The 24,616-nt window shown below is 38.3% G+C and overlaps 1 protein-coding gene, 1 long non-coding RNA gene and 1 pseudogene across 8 annotated transcripts in view; 1 reads left to right on the forward strand and 2 right to left on the reverse strand.

The window, feature by feature from the left end:
* PHKA1 (phosphorylase kinase regulatory subunit alpha 1) overlaps positions 1-6,339 on the reverse strand; it is a 140,466-nt gene extending 134,127 nt beyond the window's left edge. For all 7 annotated transcript variants that reach the window (XM_003944452.4, XM_010332387.3, XM_003944451.4 and 4 more), the window contains exons 1-2: positions 5,845-6,339; positions 4,556-4,714 (exon numbers count right to left, since the gene is read on the reverse strand). In XM_003944452.4, the coding sequence (XP_003944501.1) occupies positions 4,556-4,714; positions 5,845-5,922 (237 nt within the window). In that variant the 5' untranslated portion in view covers positions 5,923-6,339. The remainder of the gene's footprint in view (positions 1-4,555; positions 4,715-5,844) is intronic.
* LOC141582792 (uncharacterized) lies at positions 6,198-22,955 on the forward strand. The gene is made up of 2 exons (XR_012515677.1): positions 6,198-6,280; positions 22,781-22,955. It is a non-coding gene; the product is annotated as an uncharacterized LOC141582792 (long non-coding RNA).
* LOC101039268 (F-actin-capping protein subunit alpha-1 pseudogene) lies at positions 20,006-21,054 on the reverse strand (annotated as a pseudogene).
* Positions 22,956-24,616: the final 1,661 nt, after the last annotated feature.

The following is a 24,616-nucleotide window of genomic DNA, read 5'->3' on the forward strand; positions in this document are numbered from 1 at the left end:
TAAGTGATCTAGAAGTTCCAAGAAAGGAACCCTGAGAAAGAAGTGACCACTGTACAAGTGAGTGGTCTGTGAGAAAGGACAGGGACCACAGAAAAAGTGGGATTGGTGCTAGGCTTTCAAAGGATATTAGTTTAGATTGGAAGAGAACAGGCATGTAGAAGAAGCAGCCCATAAAAATTTTTGTAGGTGGCAATGTCTATGGCTCCCATGAAGGCAAAAATTTAAACAAGACTGAATCCGAAGTCGTAAGATCCAGGTTGCATTCATGGTACCATCAAATTCCAGCTTCATCTCTGGGCCTCAATCCCTTCACTTGTAAATTGGGGATAATAATACTTGATACACAGGGTACTGTGAGAATAAAATACTGGTAATTATGGCAAAGTGTGCTGTACAATGGAAAGTATTTATTAAAATGTTAGGTATTTTTATTAAGGGATAATTAGAGGAGTAATGAAGACAACAACCTGGCTAGAACTGGGGATATAATGGAGGGCATCAGTGTGATATAATATTGAAAAAAAAAAAAGTTAGGACCAACCCATAGAGGGCCTTGCCTCTCAATCCAAAATGTCTGGACTTTACTTGTGGAAAAATGAGAGCCACAGAAAGACCGTCAAGGATGGAAATGACATAATTTAAATGTGGTTTTCTCAGAAGTGTTAGGTGATACAGGCTTAGATTAAGGTTGAGGCGGAAGGAAGAGAAAAGAGGGGATGGATTCAAGAGAAATTATAAGAACAGATTTTGTTGTGTATGCATCAAAAGGTAAGAGGGAAAAGTAAAAAATTATTTTAAGGTCAAGTAGCACTCTTTAAGCACTGTTTCATAGAATACTAGTCCAAGAGATTCTGGAAAGGCTATAAAATTCACTCCCATCTTAGACTAAAAAATGCACATTTGTACACCAAAGACTCTGAGAAATTATGGAATAAAGACACCTGCTGTTTAACATAGCCCCAAATTAGTTGGCCTAGTATTCCACTGAACACACTATGGGAAATACTCCAAGTAATATTGCCTGGGTGGTTGGTAGAATGGAGACAGTAATAACAGAAAAAGAGATTGTTGATGAGTAGCCCTTGTTTGGTAGTTTGTTTTTAGTTGGAAAGGTGGGGTTTCAGACACATTGAGTTTAAGGAGCCACAGTACATGCAAATGAAACTGATGAGGTGACAAATGAAAACCCAGGTTTAAAACTGAAGTGAGGTCAGAGATGAAGACTTGAAAGTCATTCTCATAAAGGGAATAGTTAAAGTCATGAGAAAAGATGAACGACTACACAAAAAAGAACAAAACTGAGGATGTAGAACTGGAGGCAGGCAAAGAGATATCCTTATTTGTGTGCCTATATTTCTATAGGCGTGAGACTGTATCTATATGCCTGAGAGAAAGACATTTGTAAAAACATACATGAGCATAATTCTACTCTCAATCTAGGATGTAGTCGTTGCCTAAACCCTTGTCCTCTTTTCATCCAGAATTCTCTTCAATTCTCTGACATTGTTTCTCAGAAAGAAACCAAGGTAAGAATTGGAAGGAAAGGTAGAAATAATTGACAATCAATGTTTTGGTCAAATCCACACAGTAACAGAAAGTAGACAGTAGGTGGGAATTTAATCTATGAATTGATTGGATTTAATCTATGTTTATATTTTGGCCATAATTAGTCATTGTTAAGCCTGGTTGTACATTAGAATCACCCAGGTAGTTTTAAAAAAAATATTGATGCTACTGAGCTCTACTTCCAGAGATTCCTATTTAAATTGTTCTAAGCTAAGGTATAGTAAGGGTATTTCTTAAAAGATTCCTGGCTGGGAACAGTGGCTCATGCTTGTAATCCCAGTACTTTGGGAGGCCGAGGTGGGCAGATCATTTGAGATCAGGAGTTCGAGACTAGCCAGGCCAACATGGTGAAACCTCATCTCTACTAAAAATAAAAATTAAAAAATAGCTGGGTATGGTGGTGTGCACCTGTAATTCCAGCTACTGGGGAGGCTGAGGCAGAAGAATCACTTGAACCCAGGATACAGAGACTGCAGTGACCCAAGATTGCACCACAGCATTACAACCTGGGCAACAGAGCAAGACTCAGTCTCAAAAAAAAAAAAAAAAAAAAAAAAAGATAAGAAGAAAGCTTCCCAAGTGATTCCAAAATACAGAGTTTAGAACCACTCATCCAGATCAGGGACAAGTCTAGCCCACTGCTGTTTTTATAAATTAAGTTTTATTCAAACATAATTATACTCATTCTTTATATATGGGGGGCCCTGAACAACGGAAGTTTGAACTGTGCAGGCCCACATACATGTGGCTTTTTTCTAACCAAACACAGATCGAAAATACAGTATTCATGGATGAGAAACCCATGTATATGGAAGGCTGACTTTTCTTATGGATGGGTTCCACAGGGGTGACTGCAGAATTTGAGTATGCAGAGATTTGGTTATAAGCAGCCTGTCCTGGAATCCATCCCACACATATACTGAGGGATGACTGCATTGTCTCTGGCTGTGTTTGTACCACAGTCACAGAGCTGAGTAGTTGGGTAGAGACCACATGTGACCTACAACCCTAATGACAAATAGTTACTATCTGGTCTTTTACAGAGATGATTTTCTGGTCCCTGATTAACAATGAATCAGGTTTGAGAAAAAAATTGAGACCTAATAATAAAAATCTGTTTCAATTCATAATGAAAGTTCACAGAAATTTTAAAATTCCCACAAAACCTTTTCTTTTTGAAAGATGTTTCCTAATTGCTATAATGTTTTGAAACATTCCTAATTACTATTAAGGTGGTATGAAAGGTACTTTTTGGCTATGTGAAAAATTATTTAATAGAACATGAAAATTTTAGAATGGGCAATTCAATGTTTCCATACTATTCCCCCTTCCTCTGGTGAATTCTTTATAACTGGGCCAAATAAGAAAAAGTGTTAAGATTACAGGGAGATAACAGATTTATTCTACTAGTATTGAAAAAATTGGTCAAATTGTACCAGATATGGAATTCCAGTTCTATTGATATTAATTTCAAGCAAAAAAATGCAACAAACAAAACACTGAGACAAAACTAGCAAAACATTGAGTAGGATGTAAGATTTAGGGGAGGGGAGTGGGCAGGATTACAGGTGAATTTTTTAAACACTCCTGTATATTTTCCAAATTTCTGCAATGGTCTTATTTTTATAAAAGTCAAAAAATATTGATCTGTACTATCTGATGTAGAGCAAAAACTCCAACAATTTTTTTTTTTGGTGGACTTATGTATCTCTCAATAATGGCTTGAATTAACAACAAATGCCTATTGTTGCTAGGGACAATTCAGTGAGACTTTCCTATTTCCAAGAACTGCAATCCCACATTATACTGGTACTTTAAAAAATAACCAAATATTAATATTCTGATTTATAGATGAAGACTGGAGCCCAGATTGCCTAAGTCATAGACCGCTGGAGAAAATGGCTGCTATAGAGAGAATTTTTCCCACTAATGGGAATGAATGCACTTCCTTCTTATAACTGACAACAGAGTACGTCAACTCCCATAGTAGCCCAGAATATTGTTTTCTTAATATTGTTTTCTTGGTTGTTAAAGAGGATGCAGTTCCCTTTGTGTCTAAACAGTCCTACAAAGGACGCTTTTTTTTTTTTTTTTTTTTTTTTTTTGAGACGGAGTTTCGCTCTTGTTACCCAGGCTGGAGTGCAATGGCGCGATCTCGGCTCACCGCAACCTCCGCCTCCTGGGTTCAGGCAATTCTCCTGCCTCAGCCTCCTGAGTAGCTGGGATTACAGGCACGTGCCACCATGCCCAGCTAATTTTTTGTATTTTTAGCAGAGACGGGGTTTCACCATGTTGACCAGGATGGTCTCGATCTCTCGACCTTGTGATCCACCCGCCTCGGCCTCCCAAAGTGCTGGGATTACAGGCTTGAGCCACCGCGCCCGGCCAAAGGACGCTTTTTTACTGAGGGGAAAGTGACTTAAAAGTTGGCTTAAAGGCACCTGCTGACTCAGACTTCATTTTGCCCAAGAGTTGGGGGAGGGAGGAAGCAACGGGGTCTGAAACAGTGGCCACAGCTATAAAAATCAACAAATAAAGTCTTTACTGTATCTAGTCCAGAAGGTTTGCTGATTTGTGTCATTTACCCTTATACAGATATCACAATTTTTAAAAACGAAATAACATAGTAGATACCCGCCCCCAAATGTTTTTCTCAATGAGAATAAATACAGTAGAGACTACAAGATACATTTAATTACAGAGTTATGCATTTTAGGAAAGATCCCAGGATAGGATTTTCCACTGTAACAGAACAGACTGTTCCCTCTCCCTCAAATCAGCAAGTTTCAAGTTTCCACTTCAGGAAAACCACTTCAGTACAATAGAGGAAAGCTTTCTGGAATATAATTTCAGAAAGATGATGAAAGAGAGAAAGGCGAAATACAGTTCTCTTAGCTTTTGGTGGGTTTCACTTCCTTCAGTTCCCACTCTGCCCCCAACTCCCCATCACATACAGCTTCAAATATCTTTATATTTTTATTTTGAGTACCTGCTCCAATTCATAGGCCTTTGCCTTATCCTCATCCCGGTCTGCATTCTTCCGATAGGCCAGGCCCAAACCCCACACAGCCAAGATGCTGTACACATTATCTCGGACCCAAGCATCTTTCTGATCATAGCTGGCTGGAAGCAAGCCAGTAACTGGATTCTGCAAGGTGAAGAAAAAGAGGGCAGGAAGGTAACCATAGGTTGTTAACATTAAGAAACAGAATCTTCCAAATGGGTTTTTTAGGGACTTCAGTCTTTCTTCTACTTTTCCACTCTTGAGTTTTATAACCTCCTCTTCTGCTGACCTATTGCAGGCAAATGCTATCTCCCCACCTTCCCAAGCTTTACTGAGCTGTATTGGACACATTAAAAACTGTGTATATTTAGGGAGTACAACATGATGATTTATGTATTCATTGGCAAATGATAACCACAATGACGTTTATTACCATGTCTATCATCTCACAGTTACGTTTTTTTTTTTTTTTTTTTTTTTTTTTTGGTGTGGTGAGAATACTTAAGATCTCTCTTAGCAAATTTCAAGTATAAAATACAGTATGATTAACTACAGTATGCTGCTATATGTTAGATCCCCAGAACTTGGTCATCTTATAACTGAAACTTTGTGCCCTTTGCAAATGCTATCTTGAGTAAGGGGTAAGTGGTGGCTGATGCCTTTCAAGTCTGAAATGTGAGTATTATTAAAGACACAATTAAAGGTATTATAAAGTGCGCTTATAATGGATATTCTTAAAAGAAAGTTTTAACTTTCTAGTTAGAAAGAATGAACTAGTGAACTAGCAATGAAAAACCAACAGAAAGGAGCAGAAAAAAAATATAATTAATAGTCTGTACAAAGTGCCTCTGACCTTCACAAGTCTAGTCTTAAAATGGATTTAAAAAAAGAATGTTCCTTTACTTCTTTTCTTTGGAGGAAGGGGAAGGAGATGACACCCAAACCTGGTGTGTGTGTTTGTGTCAATAAACAAGGGAAAACACTTCTTGCAACTCTGACCCTGGAACTGCTATTGGCTGGGGGAGGGGCGGGGGGGGGCGGTTGGGGGTTCAAAGCCATGACTGGAGCTCCTGACTAAAGGTGCCTGACCAGCTCTGTTCCTGGTCCAACACCTACCTTTCCTTCAAGGTCCTTTACCACCTCCCCAGCTAGGAGGCGGGAGAACCTGCTACAGACAGACAGACACACACACAGAGTTTATTAAAGGTGGTCCGTCCAGGCTATCACACGCTACATCCTCGCTCACTGATTACAGGCGACACCCCTGCACTTACCTGATGGCACAGGATGGTCTGTTGCACCAGCCGAGCGTAGCCGTCCAGCCGGACCCCAGAGTTACTCCGGCTCCTCATGGCGACACGTTTCTAATCGTCCTCTGAGAAATAGCCCGGGTGCCACCGGAGCCTTCGGTCCCTAAGGAACGAGGATCCAATGCAGCTCCACCCTCGTGGTGGGAGGCCCAAGTGCCAGGCCCCACAGAGCCCTCCCACCGCTCAGGCCTGGTGCGGCGGGTTCCACGTAGCGCTCCGGGCTCCGGCGGCCTGTGGGGCCCACCACCCGCCAGCGCTAGCACCGGCCTCCCGCAGTCTAGAGCCCCGCTGCAGCTGTCCCCCTAGTCCCGTCCGTCCTCCGTGCGTGGCTCCTGCATCCTCCGCTCAACTCAGGGAGACCGCCGCGGCCCACAGCCTCCCGCCCCGCCGCCGCCAACAGGTCAGCGACCGCAGCACCGCCTCCACCTTGCGGGAGACGCGAGTGAGAGGCGGGGCGCGCGCGGCGGGTTCTGGTAGCTGCGCGCTGCGACCCCGGAGCTTGCCCGCGCCGGGGCCGAGAATGTGTCACCGTAGGCAATGTGCTTTCCGAGGTTTATTTTCGAAACACCTCAGATGGCTATTTCAGTTTTACACACTTGCTGTGCACACAGGATGTTGAGGAGGTTCTTCTTTCTTCTACAGGACTAGTTTTATACCGGGACCTACGGTAAACTTCAAAACTGAAAGTCACCTTTGTGTTCCGGGTCTAAAGACTTGGATTTCCGAGTCTTTATTGTATTTTAGATTTTGACTTTAAAGGCTCAAATTACACACCTTACTCCGACCCAAACTAACCAAACAGGAACTCCGTAAGTTACTTTACTCTTTAGTAACCGGCGAGTCTGCGGGCTTGGGAGGTAGGAGGCAGTGGTGCGCTCTGAGGAAGGCTGTACCCCAGGCGGGGAACAGCTGGGAGCTAGCAAGCCCGAGAGCGGCTTTGGCAGAACAGGAGCTGGAAGAGAGCCTATAACTGCTTTGGTTGGCTCCCTCGTGCGCACGTATGTCACAAGACTGAGGCAACAAACACTCAGCTGAAAATAAAGCAGGAAAGGAAAGCTGTATAAGAAGCTTGCAGGCCGGGCGCAGTAGCTCACTCCTGTAATTCCAGCACTTTGGGAGGTCGAGGCGGGCGGATCGCCTGAGGTCAGGAGTTCGAGAGCATCCTGGCCAACATGGCGAAACTCAGTCTCTACTAAAAATACAAAATTAACTGGGCGTGTTGGCGCGGGCCTGTAATCCCAGCTACTCGGGAGGCTGAGGCAGGAGAATCACTTGAACCCGGGAGGCGGAGGTTGCAGTGAGCCGAGATCACTCCACTGTACTCCAGCCCGGGCAACGAAGCAAGGCTCCTTCTCAAAAAAAAAAAAAAAAAAAAAAAAAAAAAAAAAGCAGCAGCAGCAGCTTGCTTGCAATGTCGGAGTGGCTTACGACTGTAATACCAGCACTTTAATGAGGAGGGTGGATCACTTGAAGTCAGGCATTCGAGACCAGCCTAGACAACATTGTGAACCCCCGCCCCCCGTCTCTACTAAAAATACAAAAATTAGCCGGGCGTGGTGGCGTGCTCCTTTAGTCCCAGCTACTCGGGAGGCTGAAGCAGGAGAATCGCTTGAACCCGGAAAGTAGAGTTTGCAGTGAGCCGAGATGGAGCCGCTGCACTCCAGCCTGAGAGACAATAGCAAAACTCAGTAACAAAACATCTCAAGGGAAAAAGAAAAAAAAGGCAGCAGCTTGCAGATAACGTTGCTTGCGGGCTTCCGCGAATCAGTTTGCAACCCTCGGGGCAGCCCAGCAAGAGTCTCAATGCCTTTGCTCCCTTCATCTCAAGGCCCTTCCTCCACCCCCCACCTCTTGCTCTCTGCTTATTCAAACCTTGCAAACCTTTCAAGGCCCTGCTTAAGTACCACCTATTCCCTGAATCGGGGGATAAGAGAATTAGACCGATTGACTTCAAGTTCTAAACCTTCCTTAGCCACCTCATCCAGGCCACGGTGATTTTGCGTTTTCGTTTATCTTTTTATTTCTCTTCTCATAAGCTCTCTCCGTTTCACCCCGAAACCCCCGCCCAATTTAGCATAGAGCCAGACACCTAGGAAGTAAGTAATTTGGTAATGATGATGAGGAAGGGGGGAATGCTTAATAACTCAAACCTGGGACTTTCAGGTTCAATAGCCAGACAGTGATACAGATAGATATCGTGACACACTTAGAATTCTCAAGAAGATGCTTTCCATTGCAGTCACTCCCCACGCAAATGCAATGACTGGCAAATAACAAACTACTTCAAAATCTAGGTGCATAGTGGAAGAAAAAGTCTTTGCAGAGAAAGCAGTGCATCTTGGACTTGCATCTTCTTTTTTTCTTTTTCTTTTTTGAGACAGAATCTCACTCTATCGCGCAGGCTGGGGTGCAGCGACGCGATTTCCGCTCAATGCAACCTTCCGGGTTCAAGCGATTCTCTCCTGCCTAGCCTCACGAATACTTGGGATTACAGGCACCACTTGCCAACACGCCCGGCTAATTTTTGTAGTTTTAGTAGAGACGGGGTTTCATCATGTTGTCCAGGCTGGTCTCGAACTTGGACTTGCATCTTGATCATCGCTGCTCTGCCCCAACTCGCTGGAATCTTCCTCTCAGGGGTAGCCTCAGAAGCGGTATCTCTACTCTGGTGGCCCCTTCAAGCTAGAACCTCTCTTTTTCTTCATCATCATTTAAATATGTTTATGAAACATTAAATATTTATATTTATGTTAAATATTAAATATATTTATGTTAAATATTAAATATGAAAGTAATGCACACTAAATAAAACACGGAAACTGTAGAAAAGTAAAACAAAGAAAATATTAAAATCACCCATAATTCCTTCACAGAACCACATGTTAATATTTTAATTTTTTTTTCCCACTTAGACCTTCCCCACTCCCCTTCAAGCTGTTTGAAAGTTTGACTAGATCAGATATGGCAAAGGTAGGGTGTCACTACAAAAGACTACTGGCTGGTAATCAAGAGGTCTTGCTGGATGGCATTGCCTTGGTGCTTTTTCAACCTCGGTCCAGGCTGGACTTTCAGTCTTGCAGTCTGGGAAACTCGGTCTGTTCAGTGTCCCAGAACTGGTTGGAGTCAGGAGGCTGACTCACACTGATTACTTCACAGGAGCCTGATGTATCAACCAGTATGCTGGTTGATAATGGGAAATAGAACTATGATACCATTTTATTGGCCTGACCATCACATTCCCTCCCTTTAATAATGTGCAGCCTCACTACATACCAGGTGCTGTTTTGCTTTATGCAGTAACTCTATGAAGTAGACACTATTGGTAATCCCATTAGAGAGATGGAGAAATGTAGGCACATAAAGATTAAGAAACTCACAAGTCTGCTGTGTCCATGTTGGCCTCACTGATTCTCCCTTTTCTACACTTCCATGGCTCACTGGCATATTCTTTCCTTACACATGTCAAAATCGTCAACCAAGTTATAGACGAGAATTGCTAGTGGAAAGCATTATGTTTTGTGAAGGTGATTTTTCTCTTTGTTGTTTCATTGTACATTCACTTTACAGTGTGACTCTCAAGTAAAATTTTATTTCCAAGTTCCTGAGACAGTTTCACTGTTGCTCCCTTAAATTACCTAAATTTTTTCATCATATCATTTTTTTTAAATCCAAAAAGTTTAAAACTTCACGTTATAAGCATTTTCCATTTTACATTAATATCTGTACTAATCTTCCCTCTAGTAGATTTTCTACAGTTTGCTTATTCTCATCATCATTAAAAATAATTCCTTTATTATTTAATTTCTTGAAAGAAAATACACTACTTCCTTTCAATTATTTCCCATTCGCTCTCTTTAAGATAGTGAATGAATTATTTTTCAGTATTATACAGGTAACATTTGAATGCATTCTCAATGAAAAAATTTGAAATGTTACAGATTAAAGTTCCCTATGTCTATCATCCCCCTGTCACAGTCCCCTTTATCTCCCTTCCCAATGGTAACCATCATTATTGAGTTGGTTTGTGTCCTTTCAGATTTCTTTCTATGGATTTACATATATATGCAGAACTGCATATAAAATATGTAGTTTTGTTTTCTGTGTATTCGTTTAATATGAACTGTATTATACTGTACCTACACTTCACATGTAACTTTATTCACTCAGAATTATACCATGAAGATTTAGTCCTATTATTACCTTATTACCTAGAGAGCTACCTCATACACCATGGTAGGTATTCCGTTATTGATAAGCATTTAGTTTGTTTCCCACCTAGAACTCTCGAAAACAGTACTACAGTAAACATACATATATATCTTCTTTGAATGCATACTGGTATTTGGAAATGTGCATTTTAAATTTTGATATAAATATAGGACATCTTTTAATTTTTATTTTCTGGAATACTAATGTCGTTGACCATCTTTAAATGTTTATTTTAGTTTAATTTATGTTTGTTTATTTAGTTCGTTTTATTTCTTCTGGTTAAAAACTGTTACGAGAAAAGGGTCTCAATACAGACTCCAAGAGGAAGTTCTCAGATCTCATGCAGGAAGGAATTCATTGCGAGTCACAGAGCACAGTGAAGGAAGCAAATTTACTAGAAACTACTCTGTTACAGAGTAAGGTGTCCTCAGAAGGCAGGTAGATGAACACACTGCCTTAGTTTTAAGTTTTTCTTGTGTAGCGGTCTTGTCCACGTAAACAATAAACCAAGTTGTGTCTACGTGAGGGTGAGTAGACAGCATGACAAAATTTATTCTTCTCTTCATTTAAAGAAAACTATCCTTGACATTTTAGTGCGTGAAGACATCAAAGCGTAACTATAATTAACTTGAAAACGTCTATTGTTATGGGTATTGGGACATCTAGACTTGTCCCTTGTAGGTGTCTTTAGGCTGATTCCTCAACTGTAAACATCGTATAAATGTGGGTCGTGACTGGCAAGGAATGTATCTTATTTATCTCAAGACGAAGCTGAAATGAAAATGGTGTTAATCTGGCCCTCCTAGGCTCTTGCTTTCTTAACAGAACTGCTCTTATACTTAATAATTTCTATATTGGGTTGTCTTTTTCTTTTTGAGTTCAGCAATTTTTACAACTTACGTATTCTGGACTTTAGTCTTTTTTCTAAAAGAAATGTATAAGAGATGTTGCACATGTTTTCTCATAAGTGGTTTGTCTATTAACATTATTTATGATGTCTAGTTTCATATAGCTTTTATTTATGATGTCTAGTTTCATATAGCTTTTATTTTGAATGAAGTCAAATTTATGAATCTTTTCCCTTTTGTCTTAATTTAAAAGGCCTTTGCAGTGGGTCGAACAGTGCCCCCACCCCTACAAAAGATATGTCCACCTAGAACATGCAAATGTGATATTATTTGGAAAAAGAGCCTTTGCAGCTGTAATTAAGGATCTGGAGATGAGATCCAGTAGGATTTTACAACTGAGCCCTAAATCTAATGAGGAGCACCCTAATAAGAAGAGGAGATGACACACAGGAAGAAGGTAGCGCTCTGAAGACCCAGGCAGAGATGGGAGTGATATGTTTGCTAGCCAGAGAACACCAGGGATTGCCAGCAGCCACCAGAAGCTAGGAGAAAGGCATGGGATGGATTGGCCCTCAGTGCTTTCAGAAGGAACCAAATCATGCTGACACCTTAATTTAGGATTTCTGGCCTCCAGACTGTGAGAGAATAATTTTCTGTTGTAAGCCACCCAGTTTGTGGTAATGCATTGCAGCAGTCCTAAGAAATTAATAAAGTCACCCCTGTCTCTACTACAAATACAAAAATTAGACAGGCATGGTGGTTACACCTGTAATTCTAGCCACTCAGGAGGCTGAGGAATAAGAATCATTTGAACCCAGGAGGTGGAGGTAGCAGTGAGCCGAGGTCATGCCACTGCACTCCAGCCTGGGTGATAGTGGGATTCTAAATCAATCGATCAGTCAATCAATCAATAAATGAAAGTCTTCTTGCCCCCAAGATCATCAATAAATGATCATTTATCTAACACTTTTATCGTTGTGCTTTTTATCCGTAACTTTTAATTCTTTTGTATTTTTCTAAATGGGACTAGAAAGAAATTTAGCTTAATATTTTCCTAAATGGTTAGCCAGTTATGCTAACACCATTTATTCTTTCCCCTTGATTTGAAATGCTGCTTTGAGCATACCTATGAGTCTGTTTCATTAATCTATTTTTCTATTCCTTCACCAATATTGTACTACCTTGGAATTTTAGAGTCATTGGGTAAGGTTCTAAGGAAATTATTTTGGGGGGTGGTCAGGGCCTCACTCTGTCACCCAGGCTGGTGTGCAGTGGCACAATTATAGCTCACTGCAGCTTTGAACTCCTGGGCTCAAGCAATCCTCCCGCCTCAGCTTCTTGAGTATCTAGGACTACAGGTGCATGCCACCGTGCTCCGTTAATTTTTTAATTTTCTTGTAGAGATGGGATCTATGTTGTGCAGGCAGGTCTTGAACTCCTGGCTTCAAGTGATCCTCCCTCCTAGTCCTTTCAAAGTGCTGAGATTACAGGCATAAGCCACCATGCCCAGATGAAAATTCTGATTTTTATCGTGATTACATTGAATTTGTAGATTTGTTTGGGGAGAATTGACATATTGACAGTACTTTGCTTTCCTTTCTACAAAAAAAAGTACATTTATTTATTTGGACCTTCTTTTATTTATTTTGGTAAACTTTATATTTTACTCAATGAAAGCCTTACATTTTTTGGTTAAGCTTATTTCTTGGTATTTTTTTTTTTTTGCTATTGTATTTTAATTGATTATTATCCTGTTTAGGGAAATGATTTTGTATGTATACTTTATATTCACTCTCTGTTAAACTCTTACCTTAAATCCAGTGATTTGAAGGTGATATTTTTCAGGTTTCTAGAGAGACAGTCATACGATTTGCTAAGAGTAAGAATTGTGCTTTTGTCTTTCAAATTTTAATGTCCCTTATAGTGGGGATAGTGATGATCACTTCTTGCTCCTGATGTTAATGGGACTATGTGTAATATTTCACAATTAAATAGGTCTGTAGTAGGTTTACAGAAGACACCATTATCACATTAAAATAGTTTCTTTTTCTCTTTGGCCTCATGAAACTTTATTATTGATATTATTTTGAAATAATGTTGAATTTTATTGGATTCTTTTTCTTCATGCATTGAAAAACTATATGGTTTTATTCCTTTACTTGGCTAAGGTGTGAATTGCATCAATAGCTTTTCTTATTTTTATTCCTAAGATAAACCACACTTGATCACAATAAATACACTAGATTTAATACACACTAAATACAATTTAGTAATATTTTATTTAGAATTTTCAAACCTTTGTTTTCAAATTATGTCAGCCTATACTCTTCCATTTTTACCAGTCTTTGTTTCATTTCAGTGTCAAGATTATGCCTGGCTGTAAATTGGGTTTGGTAGTTTCTCATCTTTTTGTCTGGAACTGTTCAGATGAAATGAAAATTATGTGTTACTTGCAATCTTGGTGAAACTTACCTAGTAGAATTCACTCACCTGCTGGCTTTTTGAGAATAGGTAGATTTTTGAAAATCATTTCAATTTCTTCTCTGGTTATTGCAGAGAATCATGCAATAGAGAGTCTGGGTTATTATCAAGATTTTCAATTTCTTCTTGGGTTAATTTTGCTAATAAATATTTTCCTAGAAGTGTGCTAATTTAAGTTAGTTCAGGGTTTCTCAATCGCAGAATTATTGACATTTTGGGTTGGCTAATTCTTGGTTGTGGGAGGCCATCCTGTGCATTGTAGGATGTTTAGCAACATCCTTGACCTCCACCAACTAGATGTCAGTAGCACCCTGCCCCATCCCCTTACTCTGCCCTGACCCCTGCCATTTGTGACAATGAAAATGCCTCCAGATATTGCAAAGTATTCTCTGGAGGTCAAAATTTGTTAGTATAAAGTTGCGCAAGGTTTTGCTTGTAGTTCTTATGTTGTTTCTAAATCTGAATCGTGCCTCCTTTGGTATTCTTGATGTATTTTGTTTGTGCCTTCTCTCCTATTTTATAAAATGGGCATGCCAAGAAATTTGCCTGTTTTATTAGTCTTTTCCTGGGCAAGCTCTTGGTATTATTGATCAATTATATGCTTATTTTTGTATTCCTTCGTGACCTACCTAATAAGTGGAAAATTTTTTTAAATTTTATTTTAGGTGTATACTATATCAAGCATTTCTCCCTATGTTATCCCTTCCCACCCTCCCCACTCCCCACTGTCTCTCCCCTACCTCCTCCAACTGCCCCCAGTGTGTGATGCTCCCCTCCCTGAATCCACGTATTCTCATTGTTCAACACCCACCTATGAGTGAAAACATGCAGTGTTTGGTTTTCTGTTATTGTGTCAATTTGCTGAGAAAAATGACTTCCATATTCATTCAAGTCCCTACAAAGGACACGAACTCTTCGTTTTTTATGGCTGTGTATCATTCCATGATGTATATGTACCACATTTTCTTTGTCCAGTCTATCATTGATGGGCATTCGGGTTGGTTCCAGGTGTTTGCTATTGTACACAGGGCTGCAATGAACATACATGTGCATGTGTCTTTATAGTAGAACGATTTATAGTTCTTTGGGTATATACCCAGTCATGGAATTTCTGGATCAAATGGAATTTCTAGTTCTAGATTCTTGAGAAATCGCCACACTGTCTTCCACAATGGTTGAACTAATTTACACTCCCACCAACTGTGTAGGAGTGTTCCTATTTCTCCACATCCTCTCCAGCATCTTTTGTCCCCAGATTTTTTAATGATCGCCATTCTAACTGGTGTGAGATGGTATCTCAATGTGGTTTTGATTTGCATTTCTCTAATGATCAGTGATGATGAGCACTTTTTTATGTTTGTTGGCCTCATATATGTCTTCTTTTGAAAAGTCTGTTCATATCCTTAGTCCATAAGTGGAAAAAATTTAAAAATATTTCATTACAAATATAGAATGTAAAATACAGTAAACCCTACCACCTTGCTTCAACAGTTACCAGCTCTTACCCAATTTTGTTTCTTTCATTTGTACCTTCTCACTGTTTTCTTCCCAATATTATTATGAAGCAAATCCCAGATTGTATATTCTTCCAACCATAAATATTATGAATCTACAAAATTAAGAAAGCTTTAGTAAATATAACCATGCAACCATGATTATACCTAAAATACAATTTCTTAATATTATCAAATATCTTCTGTTCAAATTTCTCAACTGTTTCATAAATGCTTGTGTATTTGCACGTATGTGTGCATGTGTGTGTGTGTGTGAGAGAGAGAGAGAGAGAGAGAGAGATAGAGAGAGAGGTTTATAGTTTGTCAGAATCAAGAGCCAGTAAGGTCCATGTGTTGCATTTGATTGATGTGTTTCTTAAGTCTTTAAGTCTTTTGAGCCATCGGATTCCCTTCTTATTTTTCCTTTCTTCCTAGGAATGTGATGAAGAAATCAAGTTGTTTGTCTCATAGGGTTTCCCCAGTTGAACTTTGTGGATTTCATTCCCATGGTACCATTTAACACATTCTCTGTCTTCAGTATTTCCTACAAATTGATGCTTTACATTAGAGTCTTAATCAGATTCAGGTTCAATTACCTTGGCTAGACTCCTCATAGGGTATATGGAGTTCTCTCATCAGGATGCACATAATATCTCATTGTCCTTTAATGGCTAGGTCCCTTAATTCATTAAGAGTTGCAGAATAGTTATATCCTATCATTTCATATTCATTTGCTAGCTGACTTTTTTTTCAGGATAAATGCTTGACTATTTCCCTTTATTTACTGGTTTCCAAAATAATGAGTTGGTTTCCTATATCATCTTTCAAACGTGATCAATTATTTTCCAGTATTATCATAAGCATATAGGTTTAAACATTTCAATCCATTACATATTTCAAACCATTACAGTTAATGGATTAATCCATTACAGTTATTCTCCTTATTGATGCTCGAATTGTCATTACTGTTAATGGATTAATCAATTACAGTTATTCTCCTTATTTATGCTCAAATTGTCCCCTCTTTGGCCAGTGGGAGCCTCTGCACACTGACTACTAGGTCCTTTTGACAGAACCTTATTGGTCTGTGATAGGCTCCTTGCTTTCTGAGACTCCAAGATTTTGGAGACTCTACTTGTCCATTTCCTGCCCCTAGACTAGACATCAGCATTTCTCCTAAGATCCCTGGTTCCTTTTAGTGTAAATGGTGTTTGGAAACAAATATCTGGGCCCTAGTCATTATGATTTTTCCAATCAAGATTCAAGACTAAAGGATATTTACTTCACCTCAATAGTCTTCATCCTCTTTCTCCTACAGATAAAATCCTGGTTCTCAAGACAACAACAATCATCTGTGTTAACCCACCATATACAGATAATAGTTTCAGAACATCAATACCAGTGCTATGCCACCAAAAATATGATTACTACAAAGAGTTTAAGATTCTTTTACAGATATTTTTGTCCTTACCTTAAGATGTATCCTGTTAGAATGTATATCAACGTTGTTGTGTTTTAAAGTTACTTTATATATGATTGTATTAGCTTTTGGATACACAGGCTCATTTATTTCATTTTGCTTTTGACTTAAAATTTTTAATTTTTAATTTTCGTGGGTACATAGTAAGTGTATACATTTATGGGATATATGAGATATTTTGATACAGGCATGCAATGTGTAATAATCATATCAGGATCAATGGAGTATCCATCACCTCTAGCATTTATCTTTTATGTTACAAATAATCCAATTGTATTCTTTTAATTATTTTAAAATGTACAATTAAATTAATAACCATAGTCACCCTGTTGTGCTATCAAATACTAGACTTTATTTATCCTCTCTATTGTTTGTGAATTGATTTTCTAAAAAGTTACGTTAAAATTGTGTAATATACTTACATGGTTCCCACGTCAACTCTAGAGAAGGAGGTTTACTCAAAGAAGGCTAGCTTTTCTCCCTGCTTCTTTATGCTATTTGTTCCCACCTCCCATAGGTAATCACTTTCCTTTATATTGTGGCTTATCTTTCCCTTTTAAATACAAATATATATATATATAAAGGAAGATATATCTACATAGTATATGTACATATATATATATACACATACATACACTTATTTATTCATTTCTCATCCCTTATATAGCTGGTATGATTTTATACATACTTTTATCCAGCCTGCTTTTTAAAAAATAAACAACATATTTTGGGCGTCACTCCCTCAGAGTATGTAGAGATATTCTTTGTTCCTTTTCAAAACTGCATAGTACTTTGTTTTGTGGACGTACCAGACCTTTATTAAGAGAACATTTGAGTTGTTTTTAGTCTTTTGCTGTTATAAATAATGCTGCAACAAATAGCCATGTGTGGATCTATTCTGACAATCGCCTTTAGGTTAGTGGATTGCATATATTTAAATGTATTATGATTGCCATATTTGGAGAGCTTTTTCTACCATCTCATTTTGTATTTTCTTTTCACCATTTCTTAAAAAAACTCTTTTCCCTTTCCATCCTTCTGTGGGATTGATAGTGCTTTCTATATTCCTTTTCCTTTCCTACACTGGCCTAGAAACTACAGTTTGCATTGCTGTTCTTTTGGTCGTTGTCCTTGTTTTTAATATGTACACTTAACTGTAAAATGTTTTAATACATGTAACGTAACTCAGTGTTTCTATTCTTTTTTCAAACATGACAAGATTTGTTGCATACTTTATAAACTCATTGAACAATCCCTCTTTCTTCAGCTGTTATTGTTGCCTAAGATGTTCATCTCATCTTTAATTTCAGTTTACCTTTTCTCAAAGAAGCAATACATTCATATGGTTCAAAAACCCAAAAAACAATGAAAGTTGTAAAGTGAAAAGTCTTGCTCGTATTCCTCTCCTGTCTTTCCAATTTACCCTGCCTCCACCCAGTCAGTTATTCCCAGTAAATGCATATTTTTTTCCAGGGTTCTTTATGTAACTATGGATATATACTCTTATTTTACTTCTTTTCTTACATAGTATAGTATACTGTGTTTGGCACCTTGATTCTTTTTTTTTTTTTTTTTTTTTTTGAGATGGAGTTTTGCTCTTGTTACCCAGGCTGGAGTGCAATGGAGCGATCTCGGCTCACCGCAACCTCTGCCTCCTGGGTTCAGGCAATTCTCCTGCCTCAGCCTCCTGAGTAGCTGGGATTACAGGCACGTGCCACCATGCCCAGCTAATTTTTGGTATTTTTAGTAGAGACGGGGTTTCACCATGTTGACCAGGATGGTCTCAATCTCTTGACCTTGTGATCCAGCCACTTCAGCCTCCCAAAGTGCTGGGATTACAGGCAACTTGATTCTTTTACTGTTAGCAATACATCTTGGAGAAACTACTCTAGTAATGAAGTATAGAAATGATCACTGAAAGTATAGCCTTTATTCATTATTTTGATAGGTAATGCCAAATTGCCCTTTATTGGAGTTTATACTACCCATTAGGAATGTATGAGATTGTTTAAATTTCCACAGCCTTGCTAATAAAATGAGTTATCAATTTTGGGGGTGGTTGCCAATCTTAGTAATTGTATGTTTCTTTCTTTTGTTTTCTTTCCTTCTTTCTTTCATTCTTTCTTTCTGAACAAAATGGATTCATTTCTATTAGACTATCTGATACAAAAGATAGTATGATACGGATGGATAGCATGAATAACAAATAATACTATGTATTTTATTTGAAATAAAATGCTTACACAACTCAATGGGCCACTTGAAAACAAACTCTTGCTTGACCATATTACTGAGCAAAAACAAAGTCGAAGCACAAACACCCTTCTTTTTTGACATGTATTTGGAGATAGATGGGAAGACACTATCTGGTTCTTCAAAAGACTGTTCTTCCCTTAAGGCCTGGCATAGACGTGTAAACAATGTTAACCCGCCATCACCAGTTATCATATCATATCATATATCATATCATGTCATATTATATCTATGTCAGCTGTGTATTCTGAGATTACACACAAACCTGTGTATAACCAATATACTTTGGAAAAGCTGCTATACCACAGCTATACTTGAGTTCTTGACAGGCAGGACAGAGGGAGAGTAATTTGAAATAAGTTTTACATTCTGTTGAGAAGAAATCACTAATATTCCCTTAAATTACAGGTTAGAATAGAAAGATACTGCATGGAAGTTATCCTTTTCACTTTGGTTCATTAGTTTTTGTTTATGATTTACGCAGTTGCTTGATTCATTTGCTTATAGCACAATTCTGCCACAAAGTATAAAAAGGGCAGGATACTTATTATTCCTTCAACATCTACATTTTTCAAGTTTTATACACTAAATCCACAGTATGTCAGCAGTTCTTGAACATTTTTAAAAATAAATGAATAAAACTCTTCTAAAAATGCAGATGTCAATAACTGCAATGATATTAGATGGGAAGGAAATGAGGGAAGGAGAAAAAGCAAACATGTTCATATGCAGGGAATGTGGTTAAAGCCTTTGGATTTAAAAACATGTTTCCCAGAAAAGCTGTAACTTCCTTTGTCTTCCAAAAAAGGACCTGAAATGTCCCAACTCAATCTTTGGAAAACTACAGTTATGAGATGCTACAAATGATCAAAGCAGTCAGAAAGAGAAGGATGTGACTTTTATTCAGCTATAGTTTGTAGCATAGCCTCTTTAGCTGTTGGTGGATTAGAAAAAAACCACTGAATTACCAGAAGTGCTTGGAAGGATAGGGGTAGAAAGTAATGAACATAATACCTTGTCTAAATCAGTAACAGGGCTTCATGGCCCAGGAAAACTTTCTAAACAGCAAAACGTCTCTAAGGTAGATCTCTCTCTCTCTCCATCATTAAGTGTAGCACAGAATTAATAAAAACCAAAAAGATTTACATGTAGATATAATGATAACAGAAAATTACAAGGCAGATAACATAAAAGAATCAAGACCATGCTATAGATTTTACAGTATTCTATGAAGCTGGAAAACCTATTAACTTTGAAAGCCCTAGCAAAATATCACTCTTGCTTATAAATCACTTATTTATCATATGACCACATATTGAATCCTTGTCTTTCCTCATACTGAAGAATCCTACACTCAGCCTTTAAGCATTCTGCATTTCTTTGCCAATCTGGGTAGATGAGTATCTTCTTACAGTCGATTTTCCTGTGGGTAACTGGAAGCTGCTGGCACAAGGCCTGGAATGTGGTATCTGACATTGTTTGATAGTTTTCACTAATTGCTGTCTGACATTCATTTTCTGCATTCCCTATGATTTAATAAACTCCTTGGCAGTTTGGACTTCATTCAAAACAGTGAGTGAATCCTGTACATCTTTATGACTAACCAACTGAACATTGCCATCTTCATAATAGTGAATCTGAAGCACTCCAACCACCTGGGCTGTAGGTGGTGTGATAATGAACTTCCACTCCAACGACCGCTTCAGAAGTTTTAAGGCTGAAACTGGTGGCTTTCAATGCCTGCAGGAATAGTCTGTTGCCCATCTATAGTTTTAGCATAAACAGTACAGAAGCCACTGGAATAATGATCTTTCACGTAGGCCGTTGAAGCAGGATCACAGGATTCTCTCCAAGACTTCAGACCTTCATCTACTTCCTGTGGCTTGGAGTCACTTGCTTTTTTCCATACATTATCAAATTTAAAGGAAATGTTGTTCCTTGGATCTAGAAATCTGCTATTACCTAGGTCACCTTGCTCTGTAATTAAGACCTGATCTTCATATCCTCCTCTGTCTTCACAGGTGTGAATTGATCCATGTTATACTGGGCAAATGCATGTGCTGCCCCATTGCTGAGGAGAGTGTCATTATTAAGTATTAGTCAAATATCATTGAATACTTCATTAAATTCCCATGTGGGAGCATGAAGGATGAATTTAGCAGCTATGTACACTTTCTCCTCATCCAATGCTCAATCCTCAAAGTCAGCCATCTTGGGCTGCTCTCTGCATTTTTCTTATTATGAGACAGGATGAGCATCTTTGGGGGCCATATATGTTTTCCTTTTCTACCTTTTGTCTGTTCATAAAGCTTGCCCATTTTTCTATTGGGATGCTGGTCTTTATTGGATTCTAGGGCATCTTTATGGCATTTGAATCTTGAATCATGGTTAGGAAGGATTTCTCTGAATCTTTAAGGTTAGAAAGGAATTCTTCCATGTTTCTGTTGAGTGCTTTTTATTATTATGTTTTACATTTAAATAATTAATTTCTCTCTGATTTATCCTGATGTACAGTGTGAAGTATGAATCTACTTTATTTTTTTCAGATGGCTACCTGAAAAAAAAACAATCCCAATTGTTTACTGAATTGTTCACCTTTTCTCCAACCAATTTAAGATGCCTCTTCATCATATCCCAAACTTCAATATTTATTTGTTTTTACTTACAAATATTTTGTTCTGTTAATTGGTCTGTATTTATAGTTACGTGACGGTATCCTTCACTTTTAATTATTGAAGCTTTAAAATGTTTTTTTTTTTATCCTTTGTTTTCTCCCCTTTATTCTCAATGTAGTGTATTAGGTTAATGGATAGCACAGTAATATAATAATAATTATATTATTATTATTATATTAAACACAAGAGCAATAATAGAATAACCTTCTTGGTCAGGTGCTTGTCATTTATTTTTTAATTTTTAGTTTTAAAATTTCCAACATTTATTTTAAGTTCAGGGACACATGTGCAGGCTGTGTAGTTTTGTTACATAGATAAACATGTGCCATGGTTGTTTGCTGCATAGATCATCCCTTCACGCAGGTATAAATCCCAGCATCAACTAGCTATTCTTCCTGATCCTCTCCCTCCTCCCACTTCCCACCCTCAAAAGGCCCCAGTGTATGTTGTTCCCCCGATATGTGTCCATGTGTTCTCATCATTCAGCTCCCATGTATAAGTGAGAACACACTTTAAAATGTCTTAATGTCTGTAAAGCTACAGACATTAAAACGTTGTTTTTCAGGATTTCCTGGTCATTTATGCTTTTTTAAAATATAAACTTAAAATGAACTTGTGTAATAAAAAAAAAGTCTGTGTTGATATTTTCATTGGTATTATGTTCAATTGACAAATTATTACATTGTACAGGGTAGCAATAAAGCTCAGAAACATAGGCAACTACCCATAGTAATGATTTGGTGGCATTACACTGTAATGCATGATATTTATATAGTTTGGGTACTTGTCCCCTCCAATTATTCCTGGGTTAAAATGTAATCACCAGTGTTGGAGGTGGAGACTGGTGGGAGGTGTTTGGGTCATGGGGGTGTATCCCTCATGAATGGCTTGGTGCCCTCCCCATGGTAATGAGTGGATTCTCCCTCTGGTTCACACCAGAGCTGGTTGTTCGGAAGTGTGGAACTTTCCCTGTCTGTCTTGTTGCTTCTCTCACTAGGTAATGCATTGTCTGCTCCCCCTTTACCTTCAACCATGATTGTAAGCTTGCTGAGGCCCTCACCAGAAGCCAAACAGATGTGGATGCCATGCTTGTACAGGCTGCAGAACCATGAGCCAATAAACCTTTATTCTTTATAAATTGCCCATACTCAGGCATTTCTTTCTAGCAATGCAAACAGGCTAACACCGATATCTTCAATGTTTATTTCTCATTGGTATTGCGTAGTTCAATGTCCTATGCAAAATCACAAAAACACAGTGTGCTAATGCGGCATTTCCAGCAATCCTTACACAATGGTCTGTGATGAATTTCCTCAGGAGTTTTATGTCTGATTTTCACTAAATAAACTTCTGCCTTTAGTATACCCCAGCAAAGGTAATCAAGGTGGTTCAATCTGCTATATATAGTAATATGATATGTATATACCATATAAAATATTTTTTCAAATTTTATGCTTTCAGAAAAACTAGAGATGATCTATGCAGAAAAGATATTGCCACAGATCAGAAGAGAGTAATGAGCTAAAGACAATCAACATGGAGCAGAGAACACAGGATTGGAAAGTAAAACAGGAAAATAACTTCTTTTTAAAAAATGGTGAAGTCCAAATAAAGTCTGGGGTTTTGTTCAAAGTAATGTACCAATGTTGGTTTCTTTTCTCTTGTAAATTATTTTATTTCTTCCTTGATGATTTAGAGGAACTATCTTCAAACCAGTACAAATATTTGATACATAATACCTGGCCATTTTCTAACCAATTGAGTAATTTGTTGCAATAAGCTGCATCATGCCTTTCCACAAGAAATACATTAAATTTAAATAGTAAAGACATTACATAATGAATTAAGACACAATTAAAATTTCCTTTAAATATTTCTTTGGGGGAGAGGACACCACACTTCTACTCAATGAAGAGAAACATTTTTATAGTCCAGAGATCTTTAATTTTTTAACACCTATTATGCCATGAATACATAAGGTTCCAGCAGCTCACGCTCCTTCCTATTGGTTCTCACAAAGTGGGCTTCTCTGGGTGGAGCAGGCTGGTGCTTCAGTTTAACCCAGTACCTTTCTCTTTGGCGTCTTTCTTTTACTGATAATTTTCCTTCACGTTTATCAGGAAGCTATCTTGTCTCTTAGAGTGCTTAATGTGTTCAATACACACATTAATTCTCTTGGCAAGAATTTTGCCCTTAACTTGTTTGTTTATAACAATGCCAACAGCATGCTGGGCAACATTGTAGACTCTTCCAGCTTTTCCATGGTAACATTTGTGAGGCATTTCTTTTTGAACGGTTTCCATTCCCTTGATGGCCAGGGAATATAATCTTCTTATAGATTTGCATATACGTGGTCAAAGCATCAACTCTGTGTTTTCTGAAAGGCCTAGAGAACATATATTGGGTGCCTCTCCTCTTTCCCTTTATGTTCGTCATTTTGGCGAATTACTGGAAGATGGTGGTTCCGGCTGAAAGGATGGATTATCAATTTTTGATAAATATGCTACTGTGATGTAAGATAATGGCATTAAGAGACACTGAAACTGGATAAGGATTACAAGACCATTCTCTGTACTACCTTTGCTACTTTACTGTGAATCTGAAATTATTCCAAAATAAAAAGTTTATTTTTAAAGAAACAGTATTGCTAGATGTTTTGAACACCTTGTATTGTAATTCTGTGTTTATCTTCCTCACTAGACTCTTAATACCACCAGAGCATGGACCATTCAGCACTACCCCTGGGCTCAACAGTAGTTAGTTACTGTAGATAACCTTAAGATGATGAAGACAAGCCAAGAAGACATTGAGAGGTTGTGAAAAATCACCAACTTGTTCTCTTCCCTACCTTACATTACAAACCATTCAATGTGATAAAACCAAATGTGTTGCTAGTAAACATTTATTTTTATTTTCTGTATCTTCCATCCAGGCAGATTTAGAGAAAAAAATATATTTAGGTAACCTGTCCTAAAAAGCTGACAATCCCCTCTTTTCTCCACCTCTTGGCCTTCTTTATTCATTTAAAAAAATACTCTTTCTCCTTGCCCCAAAGTTTTTGGCACAGCAGTTTTGGAGAAGTGGAATGAATGTTAGGCTTGGAGTAGGGAACTGGGTTCTCATCTGGACTCTCACTTTCTGGCTGTGTAACCTTGGGTAAGTTACCTAATCTCTGTAAGCCTGTTTTTCCACTTCCCTAACAGGACTAAATGAGAATGCACTAGGTCTAAGATACTAGGCTGCTTTCTGCACTTTGTGAGTCTGTGATTTTTTTTCTGGCAATCTTTCTCTTTCTCG

This window comes from Saimiri boliviensis, chromosome X (assembly GCF_048565385.1).
Source record: "Saimiri boliviensis isolate mSaiBol1 chromosome X, mSaiBol1.pri, whole genome shotgun sequence".
NCBI lineage: Eukaryota > Metazoa > Chordata > Mammalia > Primates > Cebidae > Saimiri > Saimiri boliviensis.